This window comes from Antechinus flavipes, chromosome 1, assembly GCF_016432865.1.
Source record: "Antechinus flavipes isolate AdamAnt ecotype Samford, QLD, Australia chromosome 1, AdamAnt_v2, whole genome shotgun sequence".
Lineage (NCBI taxonomy): Eukaryota > Metazoa > Chordata > Mammalia > Dasyuromorphia > Dasyuridae > Antechinus > Antechinus flavipes.
The window spans coordinates 117,559,462-117,586,549 of NC_067398.1; the positions used below are offsets into that span (position 1 = coordinate 117,559,462).

At 44.9% G+C, this 27,088-nt stretch overlaps 2 protein-coding genes and 1 long non-coding RNA gene across 7 annotated transcripts; 1 reads left to right on the forward strand and 2 right to left on the reverse strand.

Moving 5' to 3' along the window:
* Window positions 1-896: 896 nt before the first annotated feature.
* On the reverse strand, window positions 897-7,544 carry MAZ (MYC associated zinc finger protein). 5 transcript variants are annotated; one of them, XM_051989331.1, is made up of 7 exons: window positions 6,734-7,544; window positions 5,606-5,692; window positions 4,631-5,475; window positions 4,215-4,278; window positions 3,750-3,921; window positions 2,440-2,679; window positions 1,951-2,048 (listed from the first exon to the last, which is right to left on the reverse strand). In XM_051989331.1, exons 1-6 carry the CDS (start codon window positions 6,767-6,769, stop codon window positions 2,462-2,464), a joined length of 1,422 nt encoding a protein of 473 aa, XP_051845291.1. In that variant the 5' UTR covers window positions 6,770-7,544; the 3' UTR covers window positions 1,951-2,048; window positions 2,440-2,461. The 5 variants fall into 5 exon arrangements, with proteins under 5 accessions (XP_051845299.1, XP_051845282.1, XP_051845274.1 ...); XM_051989339.1 differs by lacking the exon at window positions 2,440-2,679 and having other exon boundaries at window positions 897-2,048; XM_051989322.1 differs by lacking the exons at window positions 2,440-2,679; window positions 6,734-7,544 and adding an exon at window positions 897-1,007 and having other exon boundaries at window positions 1,892-2,048; window positions 5,606-6,162.
* Window positions 7,545-7,647: 103 nt separating this feature from the next.
* KIF22 (kinesin family member 22) lies at window positions 7,648-19,536 on the reverse strand. Its single transcript, XM_051989291.1, has 14 exons — window positions 18,437-19,536; window positions 12,556-12,751; window positions 12,209-12,336; window positions 11,944-12,098; window positions 11,524-11,733; window positions 11,126-11,356; window positions 10,524-10,686; window positions 10,277-10,394; window positions 9,332-9,500; window positions 8,964-9,129; window positions 8,811-8,875; window positions 8,031-8,252; window positions 7,882-7,941; window positions 7,648-7,803 (listed from the first exon to the last, which is right to left on the reverse strand). The coding sequence occupies exons 1-14, from the start codon at window positions 18,465-18,467 to the stop codon at window positions 7,744-7,746; spliced, it is 1,974 nt and encodes a 657-aa protein (XP_051845251.1). The 5' UTR covers window positions 18,468-19,536; the 3' UTR covers window positions 7,648-7,743.
* LOC127556345 (uncharacterized) lies at window positions 11,925-12,476 on the forward strand. The gene is made up of 2 exons (XR_007952437.1): window positions 11,925-12,019; window positions 12,105-12,476. It is a non-coding gene; the product is annotated as an uncharacterized LOC127556345 (long non-coding RNA).
* Window positions 19,537-27,088: the final 7,552 nt, after the last annotated feature.

The window sequence follows — 27,088 nt, forward strand, 5'->3', positions numbered from 1 at the left end:
CCCTCGGCTTGAAGGGCTGCGGTGCGGGGTGTGAGACCAGGCGGGAGAGGCTGGCATGGGGGGAAGGGGAGAGGAGCCGGGGCCGTGTCCAGAGAGGGGGGATCGGCTAGGCTGCGGGATGAGGGTCAGGGTGGTGGGAGAGGGAAGGGACTCATGGGGGATCGCAAGGAGAGAGGGCCCCGCCCCCACCCCTCACCCCAGGTGGACCAGGGGCAGCCCAAAAGGGCAGGGAGAGAAGGGTCCGAGAGTGCTCAGGACATGGAAAGGAAGGTCTTGGGAGGTGAGGCGCAGGTAAAGGGGCTGTGGAGGAGCACCCCCGGGGAGGCTGGTGAGCCTCAGGGTAGATCAAGGCAGGAATTGGGTGTCAGTAGGGGCCGACTGCAACTTGCCTTCTTCACTGGCCCCACCCACCCCCGGTCCTGGGGCGCTCAGGCTTTCCCCAGCCCTGCCACTGTTCCAGCTTGCATCGATGACATGACTTTGCAGGTATTTGACTGTGGGGTCCCAAGATAGGCCCTCTGGCAGGGATGCTGGGGGGAGCTGGCGCTGCCCGAAGCAGAGCGGCTGGCCCGCCAGTGTCTAGCAGAAGCCTCCAATAGGGATTAGCTGCTCGTGGGCAGGGATTGCCCCCAGAGCCTGCTAGCCAGACTCGGGATCCTCCCTGCTCCACCCTGCATCTGGGCTGCAGCCACTGGTGCCCTCCACTGAGGAGGACAGGAGCCTGAGATCAGGGCCCAGAGAAAGGAAAGAAATAGACTCTGGGGTCCTGTGGGTGGAAGCCAGCAAAAAGTCCTTTTATGGGGACTGTGCCTGTGACTCCAGGTCACACTCCAGGTGTATGTATCTGTGTGTGATTGAAAGGGTAGTGGGGTAAGAGACAAACAGACAGAATCAAGTTTTTGTTTTTGTTTAAAATTTATTGTAATGGGGTCCGCAAAGGAGGGGGTGAAGGGTGGGGAACATGCAGGGGACACAGGAACACGATGTCATGGCTAGGGCCACAATTTCTGTTGGGGAGAGGAGGGGGAAAAAGGGATAAAAAAAAAAAAAAAAAAAAAAAGGACAGAACTACAGTTGAGATGAGAGGGAATGGGGAAATACTGCTGCTGCATTCCCCCCCTGGGAAGCACCTTTATTTTCTGGCACCCCCCAAAAAACTATCCTCTCATTCTGTCCTTTACTTACCCTACTCCCCTCCCCAAGGTCCTGCCTCTTACTCTGCCTTCTCCCCAAAATGTTTTATCCCCTTAATCGCCCAGTCTTCATTATGTTACATTCTAGAGGAAGAAGATTAGGGCCAAGGACCCCAAACAAACCCCCACTTGTGACTAAGTCCTTTACTGTTTGTTCCTCACCTTAACCTCTTTCTTTTCAAATCTCTCTTCTCCCCACACCCAGGACAGAATCTTTCATTTTCCTTCTCTTTTCCTCCACACTCTTAAATCCCTGCCCTCCCCTCCCCCCCCCATTTAAACAGCACCAACTCCCCAGGGATGGGCAGCAGACAGTAGGTAAATAGGGGATTGGAAAGGTGGGAAGGAAGAGGACCTTTAGGGAAGAAACGTTCTTGAATCCCTAGGGGAACATGGGAAGGGCTATGGAGAAGAGAGGGCAATGAGACAGCTGGTATGTCCTCTGTCACCCCTGAAATCAGTCTAGGGGGCCCCCAAATCACCAGAGGAACAATGGGGTTCATATAGGGAGGGGAGAGAGAAGAGAAACAAATGTTTAAAATCTAGCGAATTCCCCTAAGAAAACATTTCTTCACTCCTTCCTTCTGGTGGCTCCTTGGTTGGTGAGGGAAGGAACTGAGTTGGTGGGAAGGGGGTGGGAGAGGAGAGAGGAGACTGAGGCCTTTCCTCTATACCCCAACCCCCACCTCAGGGCTCACCAGGGCTGTGAGGGAAGTGGCTGAGAGCTCACGGGGACACCCTCTGCCCCAGAAAGGGAGCCCACAGCTGTGGGGGTAGCTGCTGCAACTGCTGCTGCTGCTGCCGCCGCCGCTGCTGCCGATGCTGCTGCTGCCATAGGACAGACCTCACCTGTACCTGCAGCAAGTAGGGAGGGGGAGAGTTGGGGAGGAAAGAGAGACAGAGTTATCAGTGTGGAACCTGTGGCCAAATCTTTGTCCCTCATAACCGCTTCCTCTCTCTGCCTGAGAAGCTGTTTCTTCTACCATTCCCTCCCCTGGGACACAGCCGTTGCACATTTCCTGCTCCCTCTCCAGAGGTTTGGGTTTTCACTTTTTAGCCTGTATTCTTTACCTTGGAGACACTTCAAAAGTTCTCCTCAAAGACCCTCCCTAGCCCAAGTATCCTCCCTAGCCTACATTTCCTAGTGACCTATCCTGCCCCTCTGGGCCTCCCTAAACTAAGTACCCCTGGGATCCCCTTCCACCCCTCACCTCCCATGCCCCACCAGCCGTGCGCCTCGCCTTGCCTGGTGGGTGCAGGGGTTCCCCTCAGCAGGTGGGCTGCGGCGGTGGCGGCTGTGGCTGGGGGGCGTCTCCAGGGACAGGGGGTGCGGCCCCCCCGAGGTGGGTCTGCATGTGGCCAGCCAGCTGGGTAGGGGTCTTGCAGTGCACACTGCAGAGCTTGCACAGGAGCCGGTCGGGCCGGGGGGCCTGGAGCCCGTGGTCCTTCACCGCATGGACGCGCAGGTATGCCGCCGTGGTGAAGCCTACGGGGTGACCGGGATGGGGACAGGGACAGGGGTCAGCTAAATGGAGACCCCGGAGACGGGGATGTTCTCCTAGGTTGGGGACTCGCTTCTCCAATATAAGTCAGGTCAGCTATGCCCAACAACCTGGGGAATGGCTTTCTAGGTAATGGTCTTCTGCCCTTCTGCCCAGAGGTGGGATTATCTTTTCATTCCCCAAACTCAGAACTTTTGTCTGCTCAGTAGATATTCCTTCCCAGAGATAGCTGTGATCTCTTTCCCCAGGACCCATAGAACTCTTCCCAACTTGCAAAACCCTCTCCAGAAATGGCAGGATTCCTAGTTACTCAGGGCATTTCTTCTAAGTGAATGTATCCTTCCCCAGAGACGGCTGTGTCCCCCAACCCCCCAAAACCTAAGGATTTGGTTCCCAATTACAAAGAAACTTACTCCATTTAAAGGAAGCTTGTTCTACTCAAAAGTAGAGTTGCCTGCATTATCTCAGATGCAGGTCTTCCATCACCCACCTCTCATTACAATTACAGTTACTAAACCAGAGGGTTTAGTATTCTCTGCCTGGTATGTCTTTCCACAAATGCTATTTGTTGCATGTTCTTCCCCAAACCCTATTGGGCCTATTATATCCAGTCAACTTGTTCTCAGTGGATTGTTTCCCTTTGCAGAAGCGGTTGCATCCTTGGTTTCTCAAGACTGAGGGAAACCAGTTCCCAATTTCCCATGAAGTTTGTTCTACTTGGCTACTTCTTTTCCAGAGGCAACTACATCCCACCCACCTTTTCTTCACTAAGACTTAGAAGATGGGAGCACCATTTCTCAGCAATAAGCCATGTTTTCTCCCTTATAACATAAACGTAGTTCTGTAAACTTTAGATCTTTTAATAATCTATTGTGTCTCTCCCTAGATGCAACTGTATTCTTTTTATCAAAGGGGAAACTAACTAATCCTTTGAACTGTATGTTTCCCTTCTACCTAGTCTTGCTGATCTATATTTTTATTATGGAATTCAACAGTGCAATGGGCCCTTTTGCTATTTTTTCCCATAGTCCCTTTCAGTCCCTTCATTCCATACCTTTGTTGCAGAGCTCGCAGACGTGGTGAGGTCCCTGGCTGTGCACCTTCATGTGGTCGGAGATGTAGGCTGCGCTCAGCATCTTGCCACATACATGGCATGGCACCTTCTCTTCATGCCGCACCGTATGTGCTCGGAGTCGGTCCTTGGTAGCAAATGCTGCTTCACATGTCTGCAGTGGAGAAGTCAGAGGAGAAGTTAAGAGGCTGTTGAGATGTTAAGGGATGAATACTGGGGACGGGGCGGATAAAAGTCAAAGCCCCAGAAATGTGGAGTATGGGATCTTAGAACCATAGGCAAATAGGAAAGAAGAGATTAGTCCTTTAAGAAGGAATAAGAATTGAATTAAAAGCCAAATAGAAATAAGAATTCTGAGAGAATGAGATCTGAGAGGCTGTCTGGATAGGTAAAAAGGGGTTTGGTTTAAATAATGAAAAAAGTAGCAGTACATCAAGGTCTCCATACCGCACATTTGAAGGGCCGTTCTGTTGAGTGCACCTGTCTGACGTGGCTGTTGAGGTGGTCTGGCCTGGGGGAATTTGTTAGGGGAAGGGGTTAGGCCTTTGGCCTCAAAAGTGGGGGTGATCCTACTTCCCCTACTCTGTACTATGTTTCTTCCCCTTAGAGTGCATTCTTTTTTTGAAGTCCAGCAACTATTTACCCAGCAAGTCCCTCCCCTCATGCAAAACTTCTTCCCACTGTAAGGTCATCCCTTTTTGTTTTTCTTGAGGTCTCTTTTAGGTGAGGCCTCTCCCTTTTGTCCTTAACTGCCTTGAAACTACCTTCTCTCCTCCCCCATATCCTTGGAAGCTACCTTTGCCTGATGGGCATCTCCTCCCTCCCTTTCTCCCCTCCCATGGGTGGCCCATCCCTGTGCACACCGGGAAAAGCTCTTGCCACAGTGGGAGCAGTTGTAGGGCTTGTGCACAGCGCCGTCATGTGAGCGCACATGGTAGCTCATGCGGTCCTTGCGCTTGAAGCGCTGCTGACAGACAGGGCACTGGTACGGCTTCTCATCAGAGTGTGACAGCTTGTGCCGGTTCAGGTGGTAGACATCCCGGAAGGCCTTTCCGCACATCTCACAAGCATGGTTCTTCCGGATCCGCTTCCCAGAGGCTGTGGTAGTCACCACGCCGCCTCCACCAACTCCAGCCCCTCCACCCCCAGCTCCCCCTTCACCCCCACCCCCACCAGCTCCGCCCAGTGTCGCTGGCACGCTCAGGAGGCTCAGGGGCACCATGGTGGGCATCCTCATAGCACCTGGGCCAGCCCGCCCAGCCTTGGCACCCGTGTGGATGGCTTCATGCCGTCGAAGATTATAGCCGTTCTTAAACTCCTTGGCACAGAGGGCACAGATGTATGGCCCTTTGCTCTTTGATTTCTTCTCCAAAGCAGTAGCTACAGGAGCAACAACAGCTGTGGAGGTTGGGGCAGCAGCAGCTGTGGCAGTAGCAGCAGCAATTGTAGCTGGAGGTGCAGCTTCAGGAGCTGGTGCAGAGGTTGGAGGGGGTGGTGGAGGTGGCGCAGGGGGTTGTTTCAGGGCTGCTGTGTCCACTGTGGAAGCTGTGGCAGTAGCTGGGGGGGCGGCGGCGGCTGCAGCTGCAGCCGCGGCTGCTGCCGCCACAGCAGCAGCAGATTCCTGGGCTGCAGCGAGGACAGGGAGGAGGTCAACCTGGAGGGGCTCAGCAGATGGGGCCTGAGGAGTCGGTGGGGGGGCTGGGGCAGCCTGAGAGGGAAAGAAGGGAGTGGAAAGAACGTGTGGGACATAAGCATCCCGCTCCTCCTCGATTTCCCAGAACCCACTATCCTGTGTACCCCCTCGTCCCCCAACCTCCACCTGGTACTCGAGTACTCACCTGGAATGGACTCTGGTTGCAGCCCTGGGATGCAAAGAACCGGGACTGAAGCTCAGCCCCAACCTGCAGGGGATTCTGGGCGTGACCCTGAGGTGGGGGAAAAGAGTTCATTAGATTGCCAACCCCCCTGGAATCCAGTCCCAGTACAGGGAATGGGGGGGCCAGGAGGGTGCAGGGGAAAACAGGAAACATGGCCTCCAGCCAGTAGGGTCTTAGGAAGAGAGGGAGAGAGTACTTGGGGTAACGACCCCTTAAAACAGGTTCTTGAGCTCCCTGGATTAAAAGTGTCATATAAACAATAAAACTGGAAAAAAGAGAGTAATCCTCATCAAAGTGCCCGTCCCCTTAATTGGGGGGGAAAGGTCAGATCCCCTTGGGGGGGAGATGGCCCCGTAAATTGCCTCCAAAGTGGCCAAAAGGGCAGTATGCTCCGGAAGAAGGGATAAGCAAGCCAGCGAAAGCCGGGTGGTGGTGGCCAGAAGCCCGGGGTTGTGGGGTCAGCCCCCCGACCCCCCTCAGTGGCACACCACTCTCCTCACTGCAAGAGAACAATCGTTTTTGACCTGGGGAGGCCGCCTCCCCTCATTGTTGAGGGAGCGCGCCGGGCAGTGGGGGCTGGGGGACAGTCACATCCACATCCCCTCCCAGAAGGCGAGAGGACCAACTGCCACCCCACCCGCTCGGAAGGCTGAGGCGGAGAGAGGCAACGCCCCCTAGGCGGGAGGGGGAAAAAGTCCCCTCAGGTGGGGAGCAGGAGCTGGTGCAGGAGCCGAGGGGGGGGGCGGGGCCGAGGGGCAGGACCCGGGAAGGGAGCGGGAATGGAGGGCGAGACGACGCGGGAAGCGGCGCGAGGCGGCGGGCTGGGCGCCCGGTACGCTGCGGCGGTTGGAATCCCCGGGGTGGGTGGGGGGAGGGGGGAGCGCGAGGGAGAAGCCTCTGCCCCCGCCGCGCGCGCTCCCTCTCTGCGCCTCGGGGAGGGAGGGAGGGAGAGGAGGAGGGGGGCAGCTGCGCGCGCACCGGGCGCGCGGAGGGGGGGGTGGAACGGAAGGGAGGGAGGGGGGTGTAGGGAGGGAGATGGGGTGGGGGGGAGGAGAAGGCGTGGGGGGGTGGGGGGAGGGGGGTTGTTACCTGGAAGATGAAGCTGCTCCAGTTGCCTGGATCCATGGCGGAGGGAGGGAGGGAGGCAGCTCGCGCTCACCCCGGGGCGGGAGGAGGAGGTGGGGGGAGGGGGGACCAGAGGGAGGAGGAGGGCGGGCGGGAGGCGCGCGGGGCGGGAGGGATGGGAGGAGGATGGGGGGGGGGGGAGCGGAGCACACACTGCGCGCGGGGAGGGCGGGCGAGCGGGCGGGAGGGGGGCGCGAGGACACACACACGGAGTCGCGGGCAAGCGCGAGCGCGGGCGCGCGAGTCCAGGGGGGAGGGGGAAGAGAGAGGGACACGGGCAGGAGGGGGGAGGGGAGGCGCCCAGCTGCCCCGGCCTCCGTTAGCGCGAGACCCTCAAGACAGGAGCTGATTGGCCTAGGATGGTGCAGGTGGTGGGCACGCGGGGGATGGGGCGGCTCCCCCCTCCCTCTACCGAGTCCCCCCCTCCCCTCTCCGCCAGCGGCCGTTATTCCGCGCGCACGCGCATAATGTCGCTGCCTTGGCTGAACGAGGAGCTGGGGCGCGCGCGCAGCGATGGGAGGGGCGGGGAAAATCCTAGGCACGCGCCTAACGGTCGTCGCCCTCCAGGCCTCACAAAAGTATTTTGCCGCGTTTCGGCCACCGTCCCTCCCCCCCGGGAGTTTATTTACAATTGTCGCTTTTCCCCTCCCCCCCTTCTCCCTAAAAGATGGCGGCTGTTGGCCCTCCCTACCTTTCCCTTGGAGAAAAGGAGACGAATGTTAAATTGTGTTGGAAAAAATAGATCAACAATTAACCCCCGCGCTAGTTCGGCAATGACATTACCCTTCAACATCTCTTCCCCCACCCCCGGTTCCGAGAACAGATGCGCAGATGGCGGACTCCGGGAGACCCCCTCCCCCCAAGAATCAGGCAGAGGCGACTGGACAAAACACTCTATTTACAAAACCCTCCCTCCCCCTCCCGTAAAACACGGACAGAATGCAGGGGCTGCTCGGGTCCACAGGCGGCGGCGCTCAGGCATCCCTCCGAGGCAAGGCACTGAAGCACTCGGCAGCGAAGCTTAGGATGTTGGCCTGGGAAAGGAGAGTAAAGGATATTAGAGCCGCTGCCCGGCCCAGCCGCCCCCATCCTTGCCCAGCACTCTACAGTACCTTCAGAAAGGTGGCCACCTGCTTCTCGGAGATGCCTTCCACTCGCCCCAGGTCCTCCACCTGCGGTAGAGAAGAGCATCACCCTGCTCCAACAGGCTCGCCTCCCCCTCCTTCTCCTCCTCCTCCTCCCAGGCCGGCCCCCGCCTCACCTCCGCAAAGGGGCCGTGCAATTCCCGCCAACCCACGATAAGCTGGGCTTTCTTCTCTCCGATACGCTGCAGCCTCCGAAGCTCCTTAGCGGAGCCGGTGTTGAGCAGGCCCAGAATCTTCTTGCGGCTCTCCGCCAGTAGGTCCGGAGGCACCTGCAGCAGCGCCAAGGTGGTGCGGAGCCCCTCGGTCGGCTCCTCCTGCTGCCCGCAGAGCGGTTCGGGCTGCGGCCGGACGGAGAGAGGAGGGTATGTGGGGGATCTCCTGGGGCTCCCTGCAGGCTGCAGGTAGGCAGCCAGCACCACGTGGAGGGGCTGGCCAGCTTCAGCCTCCCTTTCCCTTTCTATCCCACTCTTCTCTGGCGTAGGGGTTGATTATTGCCAGAACACACCCCATCCATTCCCACCCCAGCCTCAGACCTATCCTAAATCAACTCATCCTTCAAGAACCACCCTCCATGAAACCTTGGAGAACAGGCTGGTCTAGCCCACTCTGCTTTCTCCCTTCCCTGAGCTCCTTTGGCACTTGAGAGTACCTCCCATTTGGCAATTATTTATGTCCCACCTCCTGAGATCTCTACTTTTATCACAGCCCTTGGCTAGTGTTTATTTATTTATTTATTTGTATTGACATTTTTCACTTCCATTAACTAGATACTAGCCTCTGGAATTGGGGGCTAACTCATGTCCATAGAGAGTTGAATGTCAAGGGTTTGCCAAACAAGGTGTCTTGGCTTCTCACACTTCACAGGCCCAAGCACACAAACTTCCAGATTGCCTTACCTTCCTTTTCCGGCTGTCTTTCTGCAGGATGTTGGTCTTGCTTTGAGATGTTGCCTGCTCCTGAACTAAAGGTGAGGATTGGAGGCAATAGGGTCAAAGCAGTTCAGTTTCCCTTGCCCCATTCAGAACTTCCCCATCCAGAAGAGTCCTTACTTAGCCTGAAGGGTACAACTCTATTCAGAGGTTTAGTCATAGGCACTGTTTGGGTCCCCAGGGGAAGAGGACCTGATGGGGCCGGGGAATCATTCTCTTCCTCCAGTTCTTTGGGCCTCTGATTCAGTCTGTTGGCTTCCAGCTCTTTATACTTTTCCTTCAGCCTCTGTGGGAATAAATGAAGGATAAGGGTGATCTAGTGTCAAACACCCGAAGGACTGATTAGGTTTGTTTCTCAAGGGACAGAACAAGTCTGTGTCAAAAAAGGTCCAGGATGAGGGAGCTAGTGAGGGTAAGATGGAAACACATAACAGGACACAGAGGTAAGGAAAGCTTCAACTCCACCTTGAATTTTCTCTGATCTGTACCTGAATCTCTGAGTCCTTCTCTTTTAAAGCCTTTTCTAAGGCTGTTCGCTCTCTTCGTGGTGTGCTTAAAATTGAAGCTCCTTGGCTCCCCCGGGAATCCAGAATTCGGTCTAGGTTTAGCAGGCGCTCTTGCACAGCTGGTTCTAGAGTGTTCAGCTGCTTCAGGGGGCTAAGAGGATAAAGGCTTCACTTTTTCCTTCTTTCTCTTTCATCATTTAATAGCCAACTACCTCCCATAGCTCAATTCTCCATTTTCTCACAACTCAGTAAGTACAACAAATCTGAGTGTCAAAAACACTAGATCCAAGATTCTGAAGGCCTTATGCAGTTTATTATGCAAGGTTCTTTTTTTCCTTTCATTTTTAAAGTAAAAATTAAACTTGTCTTTTTCTATATGCATTTCCCCCCAAATTCAATGTTCTCAAATTCTTCCTCTGTCCTTAACTAGCTCATGTATTAGGATCAGATGCATTCTCAGCAAAGTCACATTCTGATATGTAGTCTAGTCTAGATGGCTTTGCCATGTAGATAAGCCATGGAAAAAGTTGTTGGATTTGATATCTTTAACTGTCAATTTGGATGGAACTTGTACCCAGACCAATCCCTGAATGCTGCTTGAGACAGCAGACTTAAGAATGTTATTTTCACTATCTAGCTATCATGGCAGGGCAGGACAGAAATAAAGAAATTTGGGGTAATTTTTCAAAGCCATAGCTCAAATCCTTTTCTAACGACTGAAAATGCAGATAGCCACAACATTGCACATGTTTTCTGAATATTTTACACAGCTTTAGGAATCAAATATATCCGCTTGTATATATACTAATTCTAATTGAATTGTTCTTATTTAGGTAGAAACTTGCCCTGAACACATCATTGATATGTGGGAGAGAGGATATTTGAAGGAGGGAGGACCAAATGGATATCCCATCCCTTCTATCTCACCTGAGTTTCGGACAAGTAGGTGGGGGCTCTGGACTACTTGTCCCATCTTCCAATTCTTCCTGGCTTCTGGCCCTCTTCGCTTCTGGAGGGTCTATCAATTCTTTTTGGGCCAACTTCACTGGGATAAAAGTTACATGGTGAAAAGGATATCATATCCATCTATCTCTGTTCCAATAGCCTCAGCAAGACCATAATACTTGCTCCTTAAGATCCTTTTCTTTCCTTGTCCCCTTCTCTCCTACCATACCTCTCTCACCAGAAGGCTGAAAACTCTTATGAGTGAATGGCCGGTTGATCACTTCTTTGGACCTGGAGGCAAAGTTGAGTGATGTGACTGTATCAAGGTAGAAGCGCCTCTCTGGAGCAATATTAGCAATTAGCACACTGTGGGCTGAACCTCCGAGAGAGTCCTATGAAAGACAGGGAATGTAAGTCAGGACCTAGGTATCACCTACCTTCAACCACAGTCCACCCCTATTTCCAAAGATACAGCTGCCATTTCTACAGCTTAGTCATTCTCAATCCTCGACTTGGTGTAATGGAAAGAACACAGGCTTGCAAGTTAAAAGACTTGGTTGGGTTCTATTCTTGTTTTACTGTTTACAACATACTTTTGACTTTGGACAAGTTACCTTATCTCTGAGCCTGTAAAATAGGAATGCCATTTGACCCACTTATCTTAATAGTTACTGTGAGCTTCAAGAAAGTAAAAATATAAAGTGTCATACAAATAAAAGGGGTTTTTAATACGACTGAGAAACTTTGATCCTCAAGAAGAAATCAGTGTCTTCTTTTTATGTTTTTAGAATGAGAATCCCAGGAGACCCTTATGTCCCACAGCCACCTGACCTGCAATAGTCGGGTAAGCTTGCTGTCTCTGTAGGGAACACGAGGCAGGCCCTGGTTCAATGCATCTACCACCTTGCCCAGCACAAAGAGGGAGGCATTGATGGCTCCACTCTCCTTCAGTCGCAAGCCCTGATTGCCTGTACGACGATTGTCCTCTGAACCAGCCAGATCAATCAAATAGAGTTTTCCTTCCCGCTGCCGGAATGGGGCCATGCGTTCCCGCTGTTCCACCTGTGTATGAAAGGTTATTGAATGAACAAAAGTTCAGAGGCCTAACTCTGGGTCATCTTTTTTTTCTGTGCTGCCTCTACTTCTTACCACCCATCCAAAACCCAGATGGATTCCCCATTCCCAACATAGTGACAACACTATTTGAGTCTCTTTCTCTCCAAACACACTTTGACCAGAAGCACAGCATGACTTCGAGAGGAACGCTGGTTAAGCCGGGTGGCTCCTACAGTCCGGTTTCTGCTGGCTGGTAGGAAGTGTTGCTCAAAATCAGTGAAGGAAGCAATGGGTTTTTGGGTGAGCCCAGGAATCAAGATGTTCCCCCACCGATCTTCTCTGATCACTAAGTCCCCTGAAGCTGGTGCAAGCAGGTCCAATACCTAGGAAACAAAGAAACAAGGCATAATGCCTTATATGTAGCAATCTGACAGCTGGGTCTCACTGCCATCCTAAGCCACTTTCTCTAACAAGATCTCGAGTTTCCCACTCAACCATTCCTTCTGTTTCCTCAAGAGATCCTTCTTGAATTCTCCTATCTGTCCCAAAGGTTTAGGCCTCAAATTCCTACCTTAATCTCTCCTGACTCTCACCTTCTCCTGGTAGATTTCCAAATAGGACATGGAGACAGCAAGGGCCCAGGGTCGCCCTTCAGCACCCTCCTCCCAGGTAAGCTGCAAGAGGTCTTTGAGGGCACGAGGGATAACTCCAGGCTGCTCTGGGCTGCCTAACATTGTATATGTCTTCCCTGTAGGAAGAAGACAAGAAGAAACAGTAAAATTACTGGCTCTCCGACAGCCTTATTGTCTCTTCTTGCCATCTGCACAAAGCCCTGGATCCATTCTACTCTTCCCTAACCTGCGCCTGTTGGACCATAGGCAAGCACACTGGCATTCTGTCCATTCATCAAGTGGCGCAGGATGGGCTGGACAAAGCCAACATAGATGTCCTGCTGAGTGCTTGTTTCCCCATAAAAGGCATCAAACCTGTAAAGCAGAAATATGGGAGTAGGATAAGCTAGTTAAAACTATAAAAGGAAGAGGGTATTGGATTTAGAGCACAGAGATGGGATATGATAGCAGGGACATGTACATGAAGAACAGCAATAAACATGATCAGCAAAGCAGTCCCCATAGTAGATGTCAATGTAAGGATACTAGGGATTCTGAAGCAGTGAGATAATGAAAGGGGGCCAGGGCCATTACTGGTATTTGAGTGTCTCCTGACTATTTCTTCCATTGGCAATTTCCAAGGAGCAGCTGTCTAGGCCCCGGACACAAGAGCTCTCACTGGTACTGCTGTCCTCTTCCACAAAAGGCCTAAGTCTCACAGCCACACGAACTCGTGCTGCAGCAGGGCGCCGGCTGGTTCTGCCTTTGCTCAGCTGGTTACGTGTAGCACCTGAAGAAGAGAATATATACTAAGATTTAATGTTTTCTCCTAGCACCTTGCCTTTTGATCTTTTGCTGAATCACCATGTCCTCTTTGGATCTCTTCCTGAGGGTTTACCCTGTGTGACCTCTAAGATTTCTCCATGTTCTGAAATTTAAACATATATGTAGAGTTTAGAGAATTATAAAAGTATAAGATACATTTGGGGAATAGTCAATAGAAGAGAGCAGTTTGCAGAGTAAAACAAATAGAGGCACAGTGGGAAATAAGGTGAAAAAGCTATGTTAAGATAGAAAATAACCTAATTTGGGATAGCCTGGGGAAGCAGAATGCAGGATTTATTTACTTATTTTTTAACTTTAATTTTTTTTATAATATGAAGAATGAAGGAGAGGAAAAAATCTAAGTTGATATTGAGGATTCAGGCCTGAGTAATTAGAAAGATGTCAGTAACAGCAACAGAGGAAGACAGGAAAGTAAGCTGATTGTAGTTTTACATATCCAAATTGAGAAGCCACTGGGACATCCAGGTGAAGATGTCCAAAAGGCATTGAAGATATTTATCTAGGACTCAGGAGAGGGTCAGAACAAGAAATATAGATTTGGGAATTACATGAAAGGAAGGCAGTGGCTGAAATATATGAAACAGTTCAATTTTTTAATCTACTCCCCTTTATACGCTGAAGTGTTTATCTTTGGTATTAAAATTCATAATAAAAAGGAGGCACTATAACTTAACAATATATAGATGAGGAAACATGGAGCAATTTGACAATGACTTGCCAACTGTTATACAACTAGTAGTCAGCAGTCATGAGAGGTCTAGTCAGAAGATCTAGCAGTCTGGCTCTCTGCAAATTGCTTCATTGTCCTGCAGCATCTAACTCCAGTTTTCTTTCCAACACACCTATCTCCTTTCCTTGTGATAGCACAGAATGTTACTGGAATACACATGATTATTTTATATCATTCTGTTAGTTCCCTTGGTCAGAAGCTGGGCAGCATGGTGCAGCAGGGACACTGGACTGTGAGTACTAGGATAAGCCACCAACAAAATAATCAAGTCTGACAACATTCCACATATTCCATACTCACAATCTCTCACCAATTTTACAAAGAAGATGTGTTCTAACATTGAAATCCAAAGCTCATTCCAATTCTAAGATTCTATGACTACAAAAATATAAAAATTAGACTCCCTGTTGATGACTAAGTAAAATCAGAAATGCCTTCTCTCCAGTGGGTAACAATCTTTAAATAATGAAAAAAAAATTTCAACAGCTGGATAACAGAGATGAGGACTAACAAGAGAAACATCATCATTAATTGTAACTTCTAGTGTGCAAGTGTATACTACAAATAATTATGGATGATAAATACTTAACACTATCTTCCTAACAGAATTACTAAATATGCATTCACAAATAATCCCATAGACATACCATTCCATATTTCTGACTCCCACTAAAATGGCTTACAATATATTTATACAGCATTTTGTAATCTAAAACATACTCTGATGCCTGTCATCTTATTAGAGCTTTACTAGAATCTTGTGAGATAGGCAATGCAAATATTTTCATGTTTTCCATATTTACAGGAATAAAAAATTATTAAGTATCAGAATTCAGACGAAGGTTTTATAATTTAGCATTTAATGCTTCTTCCACTAACTCACATTGCCTGAGAGTTAATAAGAAGGAATAAAATGGTCTGATGTGTCTTTCACCTCTTAAAGATCCCAAGGGTCCATGGGGGAGAAAGGATCTTGTATTTATACATTCATTTTGGTCATCTTTGGCTTCACCAGTCTCACCTTTTGACTCTTCCTCACCTTACTTTTCAGCTTTGTTTTGTGTTTTGTCTTCCCATATTAGATTACAAACTCTTTGAGAGCAAGGTCTTCTCTCAGTATTTGTATCTCCAGTGGTTAGCACACAGTTGGGCACTTCCATGCAGTGTTTTAAATTTAAAGTAATACTTTTAACTTGAAAAATACAAAATTTAATTGACACAGGTAAATCTAAAGCAAATTATAACCATTCTGTAATGTAACAAATGCTATATAAGATTACTGTGATCAAAATAAAATTTATCTTTCTTATGGCTATTCTAGCAATGTCTCTGAATTTGGCTACCTTGGTTGGTATATCCTATTTCGCATATCAGCTTGGCAGAATCTATCAGAGTTTGTGTTCCAACTATGGATGAGGAAATTTGGTTAGATCTTTAGTGAAGTTTTATTGAATGCAGGTGTGATGTAGCAGAAAAATAGCATTTTGGAATTAGGACTAGATTTAAATATTTTTTTCCCCTGAGACAATTGGGGTTAAGTAACTTGCCCAGAGCACACAGCCAGGAAGTGTTAAGTGACTGAGGTCAGATTTGAACCCGGGTTCTCCTGACTTCAGGGCTGGTGCTCTATCCAACTAGCTACCCCTAGATTCAAATCTTGATTGACAGTAGCTATGTAACAAGCAATAACACCTCTTTTGAGTTTTACTCTCCTCATCTAGAAAAAGGAAATCAAAACACTCTGTATACATCATCATAGTGGAGAAACTGCTGTGTAAAATCATTAGACATTAATGTGTTAGGAAATGAAAAAGTCATGGTTTTCCTTCTCTGAGCTAGTAAGCACCAAGAAGGATGGATTCATAGGTTCCTGAATGAAGCCCCTTATTCACCACAAAATACATGCTCAAGAGTTTGATTCATCCCAACCCTTTTGAGAAATTTTTAAAAAAGTGTAAACTTAGGCAAGTCACTTCCCCTCAATTTCACCCTTCCACTTTGTGCAATGGTTATGGGGACAAAATAAAAATAATATATTTGTAACTTCATTGGTACAAGAAATTCCTTTACCAAAACAGGCTTGTACCTCCTCTGCAAATTAATAGCTAAAAATAGCAAGCATTTAAAAGTTTGCTAAGTACTTAATCATCTTATTTGGTCCATCAAAACAATCTGGTGAAGCAGGTGCTATTACTGCCCCTAATTTACAGATGAAAAAACTAGGAAGTGGCAGAAACAAGATTTGAAATCCAGTTTTGAAGTCCACTGCTCTATTCACCATACCTCTAGCTGGGTAGTGGCTAAAGATTTCTATTTTCTAGACTAGAACATTATCAGATTAAATCAATTGCCCAAGGTTACATAGTTGGTTTGTGTTATAGGTATGACTTTGAACTTGGGTTTTCCAAGCTTTGTAGATGGCTTATCTTACTCTGCTGAACTGCCCCTTATGAAGAAAATAGGAAAACAAAGGGAAAAACTAATTAGAAAATATTTATTAATGTAATTGTTAATTGGCTCAAAGTGGTTATTTAAAATTTGTTGTCCTCCTTGTCCATAACTTTTTAATCTCCTTATCTTTATTTTCTTCCTTTTCTAGAATCCAAACTACCAAGTATTTTCACCTCCCTTTCTTCCAGGATCCAACAAAGTAGAAATTACAACCCCAAAGACTTTCCTCTGAAGCCTCTCATCATCAGGGGTCATGAAAAAAGGTCTAGGAATTAGTTTTGTTGTCTTGATTATCTTAAAAAACAAATAAAAAGTGAAAGGAAGAGTAATACAAGAAAGGGAAAAGGAAGTCAGGGAAAATTTTCTTACATAATCAAGATGCATAAATAGAAGTCTATACAAACAAGTAGGAAAGGATTGAAGGGAAGCAGCTGACAACTTAAACTTCACTTTTACTTAACTGATCAAAAGAAAGCATACATACACAGATACAGTTAGGTACAGGGGTACTTTTCATTCAAAAGAAAATAGGTGGGAAAAGGGAGAAGGAGGCTAGATTAAAGGAAGGATTAGTCCTGAACAAAACATAATCTTAGTAGGAATGTACAAAAAAACATTTATAGCCCTTCTTTGTGGTGGTAAAGAAGTGGAAACCGAGGAAATTTCTATCCATTCCCAAATTGATAGACAAGTGATGGTATAAAAATGTGATGAAAATCTATTATGCTTTAAGAAATGATAAAAGGGATAATTGATTGCTTTCTCTCACAGTCTCCTTTTTAGTGAGGCAATTGGGGTTAAGTGATTAAGGCATATTTGAATTCAGGTTCTCCTGACTTCGGGTTTTACTATTTAGCACCCTGAAATGGATGGTTTCAGAGAAATCTGGAGAGTTTTTTTTGTTTGTTTGTTTTTTGCTGCTCAGGCAATTGGGGTTAAGTGACTTGCCCAGAGTCATACAGCCAGGAGATTGTTTTGAACTCAGGACCTCCTGACTTCAGGGCTGGCGCTCTATCCACTGTGCCACCTGGCTGCCCCCCCCCCCTTTTTTTCTTTTTCTTTTTTTTTTTGGAGAGATTTTTTGAATTGATGTTGATTGAAATGAGCAAATAAATTTATATAAGGAAGACAACTCTGCAAGATTTAGAAAATGTGACCACCAGAACTCATGAAGAAACTTGCTATTCACCTCTTAATAGATGAAGGACCCAAGATGCAGAATGGAATATTCTTTTGGACACTGTCAATGTCAGGTGTGGGTTTTTTTGTTTGTTTTTAAGCGATACAAGAAACCTTATAGATTAAGAGCCTATTCTATCAAATCAGTTTCTTGATGTTAAGCTAGTCTATCATCCTTTTCATCATGCTTACAGGTCTCAAGATCAAGTTTTTAGAGTGGATAAGCATATACAAGCCTGGAATACAGCAAGCACTTAACAAATGCTTGTCTACTGACAAAACCATAAACATCAACTGACAATATAACTAAATACTAAGTTATACGATGTGGCATATAAATGTTCCAGGTGATCAGTAGAAATGGAAGGTTCAAGACAATCACCTGAAAAGGTCTCCATTTCTGTGGGTTGCAGTCAAACTCCCTAACAACCAGGAGTTTCTAAGAGAAACAACAAAATCCTGGCTGTCACTGTTTGTGTTTGCTAAGTTCACTTAAATTCTGAGCCTCAGATCCTTACCTCTAAAATGAAGGGGGTTGTTTTAGTTTAGCTTGCAAGGTTCCTTCCAATTTATTTTCCTCACTCTGATCCGAAGAGTAATCCTCTAAAGTGACAACTTTAAACCCCGACAAATAAACTATTTTGCTTTATTCATAGAAGCAACAAAATTATCAGACCATGCCTCGTTTTCATTCATTGATTGTCAGTGGCCTTCCCCGTACTGATTATCTTCAATTTAACCCGCATGTATCTTATTTGTATACAATTTGCTGTTTCCCCTATTAGTGAGTTCTCAGGGGCTTCATTTGCTTCCTAACCGACAAGTAATTGGTTCTTCATTGGGTACTTTCTCCACCTCAACCTCACTTTTAGCTCTAGTCTAATCCGTGATTCCCAATTTCTTAATCTCGCTTTCTTTTTTGGGGGAGGGGAGATATAAAGATCCCTCCTTTGGGTTTCTGGGCAGTGGAGAAGATCCATTTCCCACTTCTTCCTCCTGTCCTCTCTTTTCTGCTCCTCTCCCATCCCAGCAATTCCAAACCTGGATCCTTATTCCTCCTTAGCTCAGGGGAAAGGATCTGGGGAAGCCGGAAGCAGCGCGCACCGCGCCTGCGCCTACGCCTGCACAGCGGGACTGACCCCACCTTCCCATCCCCCATCCCGCCAGCTCACCCGCCTGGGAAACCGCAAAGAAATAACCTCGAGAGGCAAACCTCTGCTGAGACAAGGATGGTCATCCTTATGCCGCAGTTGCCCCAAGCGTCCCTACCTGCAGCAGCAGCAGCAGCCGCTACCGCCATCTCCTAGGGTTTCTGCTCCGCCGTCCCAGCCGCCGCGACCGCCCCCCCCACCCAACTTCTCTTCCACCGAGGTGGACCCTCCTGGTGTTCGAATTCCCCGGCGGCTCCGCCTCTTCCGGTCCTTTCGACCAATGATGAGCGTCGTACTGGTTGAGGCACCGGAAGGGGTGGGGCCATTCCGGCCACCTCCCAGCTGAGACGTATACAGCTTGTCAAATGTTCTGGTATTGGGATAAAGAAGCCCCTTCTGCCCTTCGATTCCCTGGACACTTTCAGACATCCTCCGGGGGACCCCTGAAGATGCTGGACCGCTGAAGCTGTCCCTGCGGTCCGCTCCTGACGCTTAAATTTCCGGCACCTGGGCCAGTTACGGCCCAGACTCTCCTGTGTTCGCTCTCGACAGACATCGCTGTAGCTCTCTCAGCTGTTATCTCCACGTAGATGACTCTCGGATCTGTTTATCCAGTCCCGACCTCCAGATGCCTTGTAGACCTCTCAAACTGCGTGTCCCGTGAACATCTCAATTTCAGCAATTCCAAAGCAGAACTTATCTTTTCCTCCCACTCCTGTCCCTCCCTCTCTTCCAAACGTCCCCATTAACGTCGCAAGCATTAACGTCCATCCTCCCAGTCCTCCAAGCTCGAAACCCACGGGTCCTCCTGGACTTCTTACACCCACCCCGCGCCCCCAGCCAATCACTTGCCAAATCCTGTGATTTCTGCCTTTGTAACTTAACATCTCTGCGCAGCTCCTCCTCTCTTTCGACTTTGCCACCCTCATGGAGTATACCCTCAGCTTCTCACGCCTAGACTTTTACAATGTCCTTGCTGTCTGTTCTGCCTGCCTCAAATCTTTCCTTACTTCTCTCCATCCTCCACGCATCTTTCAAAGTGCAAGTCTGGCTATGTCGTCTCTCCGACCCTCTTCAATCATAACCGGAGACTTCCTATTACCTCCAGTATCAAATATAAAATACTCTGGCATTTCAAAGCCCTTCAAAAACTGCCTTTCCCCTACCTTATCAATCTTATTATACCTTACTGTTTTCCCCTTCCTTTCCTTACTCAAAATGACGTGGGCCTCTTTTCTGTTCCTCCCACAAGACACTCCATCGCCTGACTCCACGCATTTTTATTGGCTATCTGTTCCCCTAGCCTGGAATTCTCTCCGTAGTCTCCACCTCCTGGCTTCCTTCAAGTCCCACCTTCTACAAGAAGCCATTCCTCCATCATTCTTATAGCTAGTGTCTGCCCTCTCTTAATTACCTCCAATTTATTCCGCCTTTATCTTATCTATATCTAGTTGCAGTGACTGACACATAATAGGCACTTAGTAAATTACAACAACCAATAATAATGATACCGAAGATTTATATCTCATTTTAAGGTTCGTAAAGCACTTTATTTGTAAAGTGTAAAGTGCTTTATACAAATATCACCTTTTATCTTCACAACAACCCTGGGAGATAAAGTGCTATTGTTATCACCCCCATTTTACACATAAGAAAACTGAGTCAGGCAGAGGTTAAATGACTTGTTAGTGAGAGATAAGCTAGTAAGTGATTAAGGCTTGATTTGAGTTTAGATATTCCTAACTCTCCACCCAGTCCTCTATTCATTACCCCCTTCTATTTCTGTCTAATCCTGGGTAAAACTGTGATTTTAGATAGTAGGGCAAACGTGCAAGATAGGTCACAGATGAAGAGACAATCCTGTACTAACTTTTTTCATTATTCTTTTCCTATTTTTTTCTTTTATTAAACTTATTTAGTATTTTATTTTCCCTCAGTTACATATAAAAACATTTTTAACATTTTTTTTTAAATTTTGAATTCCAAATTCTCTCCCTTCCTTCCTCTCAAGCGCCCTTCACTGAGAAGGCAAGTACTTCTATATAGGTTATACATGTGTAGTCATTTGAAATATTTCCATAATATGTGAAAAAAGTCTCAAGAAAAATAACGTTTAAAAAATATGTTTCAAGGGGGCAGCTAGATGGTGCAGTGTAGAGCACCAGCCCTGAAGTCAGGAGGATCTGAGTTCAACTCTGATCTCAGACACTTAACACATTCTAGCTGTGTGACCCTGGGCAAATCACTTAACCCCAATTGCATCAGCCAAAAAAAAAGTATGCTTCAATATGCATTCAGACTCTATCAGTTTTTTCTCTGGAAATGGATAGTATGTTTCATCATAAGTCCTTCAGAATTGTCTTGCATCATTGTATTGCTGAGAAGAGCTGTCATCTGCAGCTGATCATTTTACAATATTGCTGTTACTGTTACTTTGTACATTGTATATTTAACTTGCTTCAGCTCATATAAGTCTTTCCAGATTTTTGAGAACATCCTACTCATTTTTTTAATAGCACAATAGTATTTCATAATAACAGCACAATTTGTTCAACTATTCCCCAATTGCTGGGCATCCCCTTAATTTTCAATTATTTGATACCAGAAAAGAGTTGCTATAAATATTTTTGTAATATAGATCTTTTTCTTTTAAAAATAGTTTTTAATCTCTTTTGGTAGACAGATCTAATATTAGCCAATATAATTATTAGCCAATCAATACCTCAGAATTTATTTAATTTGCATTTCTCCAATCAATAGTGAGAGTATTATTTCACATAGATAGCTTTGATGACTTCATCTGAAAATTGTTCATATATTTTTATTATTTATCAATTTGGGAATGGGGCTCTAATTTTTATAAATGTGACTCAGTTCTCTATATGTTTGAGAAATGAAGTCTTTATCAAAGGAACTTGATTCAATTTTTTTTCACAGTTCTATTGCTAAGTGTATTTCCCTTCATCTTATTCCTGTTTATTCTATTCCCTCTCTATTCTTATTCTTATTCTCATTCATCCTGTCTATCTCAAAAGTTTTGCTTCTGACAACTCATCCTCCAAGCTGCTCTCTCTTCTATCACCCCCTTTTATTTCCAATCCCCATTTTTGTCCCCTTCTCTCTTATTTCTTGTAGAGTAAGATAGATTTTGATACCCAATTGAGTGTGTATGCTATTCTGTCTTTGAGCCAATTCTGATGAGAGTAAGGGTTGATGAATCTGCTTGACCTTCCCCACTTCCCTTGCATTGTAAAAAGTTTTTCTTGTTCTCTCTCTCTCTTTTTTTTTTTTTTTTTTTTTTGCTGAGGCAATTGGGGTTAAGTGACTTGCCTAGTGTCACACAACTAGGAAGTGTTAAGTGTGTGAGGCCAGATTTAAACTCAGGTCTTCCTGACTTTAGGGCTGGTGCTTCATCCACTGGGCCACCTAGTTGCTCCCTTGCCTCTTTTTTATGAGATAATTTACCCCATTCTACTTTTCCCCTTCCCCTTCTCCCCACATATTCCTCTCTTACCCCTTAATTTTATTTTTTAAAAATCATCCCTTCATATGCAATTCACATTTGTATTTGTGTTCTCTGTCTACATATACTCTTCCTAACTTCTCTAATAATGACAAACTTCTTATGAGTTACAAGTATCATCTTACTCTTGTAGCAATGTTAAAAGATTAATCTTTTTAAATCCCAGATAATTTCTCTTTCCTTTTTGCCTTTTATGTTTCTCTTGAGTCTTGTATTTGAAAGTCAAATTTTCTATTCAGCTCTGGTCTTTTCATCAATAATACTTTAAAGTCCTCTATTTCACCGAATACTTTTTCCCCTTGAAAGATAATAATCAGTTTTTCTGGGTAAGCTTCTTGATTGTAATCCTAGCTTCTTTCCCCTATGGAATTTCATATTCTAAGGCCTCCAATTCTTTAAAGTAGAAACTGCTAAATCTTGTATTATGGTATGATATTGTATTGTATATTGTATTGCAGGCAGCCAGAAAGATGGCAGATAATTTACACCATTCCACTTTTTTCTTTCCCTTTCTCCCAGCATATTCTTCTCTTACCATTTAATTTCATCCTTTTTTTTTTTTTTAAAGATATTATCCCTTTGTATTCAACTCCAGGAGGGAACTGTTTCCTTTACAAAACTGTATTTCCTTTTGATCTGCGATCGCTTTCAGATTCTCAGCCCCTTCTGGGGAAGGCATATCCTCTCTAGACAAGTTATCTTTCCAGGTTGCCAGAACCTTTGATCCAATTAGAAATCCTGGTCAAAAAAGCACCCCATTGAAGTTAATTCCAGTAGGAGATCCGGACTGTCCCAGCCCCCACCTGGTCTGATCTTATCAGTCCAATGGTTTATCAAATTTATTTATTTATTTATTTTTAAATAACTTTTTATTGACAGAACCCATGCCAAGGTAATTTTTTACAACATTATCCCTTGCACTCACTTCTGTTCCAATTTTTCCCCTCCTTCTCTCCACCCCCTCCCCCAGATGGCAAGCAAAACTTTTTGTTTTTTTATCTCAGATTCCCTTTACACTCTTAAAAATTAAGAACCTGGCAAGGAAATAAGAATTGAGGGGATGCTCATCAATTGTTCATTGGCTAAACAAGTTGTGGGTATATGATTGTAATAGAATCCTATTGTGCTATAAGAAAGGGTAAATAGGATAGAAAGATTTACATAAGCTGATACAAAGTGAAATTTGCTATGTACAAAGTAACAGCAATATTGTAAGATGATCACCTGTGTATGACTTAGCTCTTCTCAACAGTGCAATGATTCAAGACAGTTCTGAAGGACTTATGATAAAACATGCTGTCCATTTCCAGAGAAAGAACTGGTAGTCTGAATGCAGATTGAAGCATACTTTTTCTTTATTTTTTTTTCTCTTTCTTTTATAACATTGCTTAATTAATTAATATGTTTTGTTCAGAGATTGTTTGTCTTTCGTTCTCGAAGATTACCATGAGGTGATGCCATGATATCTGAGTAAAGCTGGCCTGCAATTGGTTAATTGGAAGACTTCCTTCCTTCCTTCCTTCTATGTGGAATAGAGAGATAAGGTGAAGAATTTACAGATTAAGCACATATTGATCAAAGACTGTTAGCTAAAGTAGATCAAGCCTATAGGCCTCAGTTTTGGCTTCTCCGGAGTCCCGTGATTTTAGATAAGTCCTGGACTACATTCCATTGTCCAAAGAAGGGAGTGCCCGAAGAAGCTGTATATCACCTTGTCTACTACATTCCATTGACCAACTAGGGGAACAGTAGACTTATGTGATCAATCACAACATATAGAGGGTGGGATTTTGAAGGTTCTTTGTCTGAAATGTATAAAAGCTCTAAGCATTTTCAAGGCTCTGGCCCTATCCTGCTGTGAAATTTGGCTTATGGCCCAGGATGGGGTCCGCTTCTCGAGATTCTAATAAATAATTCTGCTTTCTATGAGTGATCTCGGTAGTGGTCAAATTGGGTAGGTCTTTTTGTCCCAAACCCTTCCTTCCTTCCTTTCTTCCTTCCTTCCTTCCTTCCTCCTTAAATTACTCATTCCCTTTCTCCCTCTCTTCCTTCCTTCCTTCTTCCTTACCTTTCTCCCTCTCTTCCTTCCCTCCTTCCCTTCCTCCCTTCCTTCTTCTCTCTTTCCTTCCCTTTCTACCTCTCTTCCTTCCTTCTTCCTTCCTTTCCTCCCTCTCTCTTCCTTTCTTCCTTCTTTCTTTCCTTCCTTCCGTCCCTTCTTCCTTCCTTTCTTCCTTTCACATAGGGTATCATCTCCTTACCTACAGATGCTCTTAAAAGCATTTATTTATTTATTTATTTTTTGCACTCTCTCTGAACTCTCCCAAGATACCTTGGAGTTTACTGGTAAGATTTCTTTCTGAAGAACCAGGCCTTAAATCAAAACCAATCTGACTCTAATTGGCTACCAAAAAATCCTAGGCCAAGCCCCATTCGGTCATCGTTTAGGTCCTGATTGACTCAGGTTGAATGTAAATAACAATTACTTCTGCTTTGGCCAGAAAATCTGAGAATCTTCCCCTCCCAGATTCATTCATTCTTCATTCATTCATTCATTCATTTATTTATTTAGAATTTTTTTGGGCTAGGTGAAAGAGGAGATTCTTTGCCTCCATTGCTATCTAGTCTTAATCACTGAATGGTCACTGAATGGGTACAGCCTCAATTAAACTGAGACCTGTTGAAGATCTTAGCTTAAAAAGGCCACGGTCTCCCATTTTATCTAGGACCATCTCCAGGTAGAACTCACAGTTGCTTTTAATTTATATTTCTTCATTAGTAATTTGGAATGTTTCTTTTTCTTTTTGACTATTGATAACTTGAATTTTTTCCTTAGAAACTGCCTAGTCATATATTCTTTGTCCAATTGTCAGTTAGGAAGAGTTCGCAGGATTTTGAAACATTTTTTAGTTTTTCATCATAAAATCATGCTTACCATATTGAATGTTAAGTGTGCTGTTATGAGTTTGTTAATCTTTTCTACTTGTCCTTGATTAGTTCTCTCTCTCCCTTTAAAAAAATTATTTAGATCTAACTTTATCTGTATGAAAAGTGTTATGTAATTGTGTTCATATAATTCCTGAGTTTGTTTTAGTAGATAGACTCCCAAAGTATTTTATATTGTCTGCATTATTTTGAATGGAATTTTTCTTTCTATCTATTGTTGCTGGACTTTGTTGGTCATATACAGAAATACTGGTGATATGAGTTTATTTTAAATCCTGCAACTTTGCTAAAGTTATTAATCATTTCGACTAGTTTTTTAGTTGCTTCTTTGGGATTCCCCACATATATCAGCACATTATCTTCAAAGAAAGATAGTTTTGTTTTCTCATTGCCTATTCTAGTCCCTTCGATTTCTTCCCCCCCCTTATTATTAAATAGCTAACATTTCTACTAGAATATTGAACAATTGTGTTGATAATGTGCATCCTTGCTTTATCTCTGATGTTATATGAAAGGCTTCTATGTTGTCCTCATAATAATTGCTGTTAGTGAAGGAAAACTCCATTCCTATGTTGTCTCGTGTTTTTAATAAGAAAAGATGTTTTATTTTTTCCAAAAGCTTTTTCTTCATCTGTTGAGATGATTTTATGATTTCTGGTGGTTTTGTTATTGTTATGTTCAATTGTGATGATAGTTTTCCTAATATTAGAACATCCTGTATAAACAGCATCTGCTCATAGTATATGATATTTGTAATATATTACTGTAACATCCATGCTAATATTTAAATTTCAAACCTATATCAAATTGCTTGCTCACTCACTGAGGGGAAAGAAAGATAGTGAGGGAGAAAGTTTGGAACTCAAAAATAAAAAAAATGTTTAAATTGTCTTTATACTTAATTATACAGTAATTTACAGGGTAAATAAAATTTTACCTTAAAATTGTTGAGGAGCTTTTGTTTATATGGTTTTTTCTATTGATATTTACATATTAGAAATGAAAAAATCTTATTATTATAAACCTAATTTTGACCTCAAGAACTCTGTGAAAGAGTTTCAAGGAACCATCAGAGATTTTCTGATCACACTTTGAGAACCTCTGATAATTCAGCATCCTCATTTTACATAATTAGAAAATAAGATCCAGAGAAACTAAGCTGCCCAAGATCACCCAGGAGGTAAGATGTAATAGTATTGCGGCTTTAAGCCTAGCATTTTGTTACAGCATTTTTACTGGAAGTTGGGGAATAAGGGCATGACTGGTGAAATTGCTCAATTTAAAAATAGTTGTCTTTATATATGCTTTAAGGTTCACAACACATTTTTACATATATCATTCTATCTTATCCTCACCACAACTTTTAAGGTTCTCTGAGTTGTGTGATTTGATGCTATTCTCCATAAGGCTACAGAAAGAAAGTGTCTCAGTGTGCTAATTATCTAGCAAGAGTATATAATAGTTAAATTATCTATAGATGGCATCCGACCTGAGCTACTCAGCCAGCCTTCTCAGATTCTCCCTTGGGTTGGGTAGCTATCCTGAGAGGCTGCAATAACCGCACAGGCCACTACATGGACAGCAGCCTTCAAACAACAGGGATGCTCAATCCTTGCCACCCTTCTCCCCACCTCAAGAAAGTTCATACTATAACAGGGACTTTTTTTTGTTTAGTGGTTTGGGTTAACTCCTCATTAGCTGGTCTAATCATCTAGAGAATGAAATGGGTTTTTGTTGTTCAGTCACGTCCCCCTTTAGGATTTTCCTTGGCAAAGATACTGAAGTGGTTTACCATTTCCTTCTCCAACTCAGATTACAGATGAGGAAACTGAGTTAAGTGACTTATCCACAGTCATATAACTACTATATATCTAAAGCCAGATTTGAACTCAGTTCTTCCTGACTCCAGACTCAATACTCTATTCATTAAGCCATCTAGGTTTCCACTTCCCATTTTACTGCAGACTACATCCATAGATTTAGAGAAATGTTATGATCGTATAGTTTATTATTCATAATAGAGTAAACTGAAAAAGAGCTAGATAACATATTCCTGAGTGAATACATCCTTTTCCTGATAATTTCTAAAACGTCTCCCAGCTGTCTTTCCAGATGTGGCTCAAAGATAAATCCTGATCATCCTAGTCTGTGGCTCATGAGAAAGGAATCAGATTCTTATTCTTCTCTCAGGATCATAATTAGAGACAGTGAAGACAGTGGTCAAAATCAGTTTCCTATCTTACCACTCCAAATGGGATACATAATGGCTGCTAGTTTCTGCTACTCTGGATCTTTTTTCTCCTC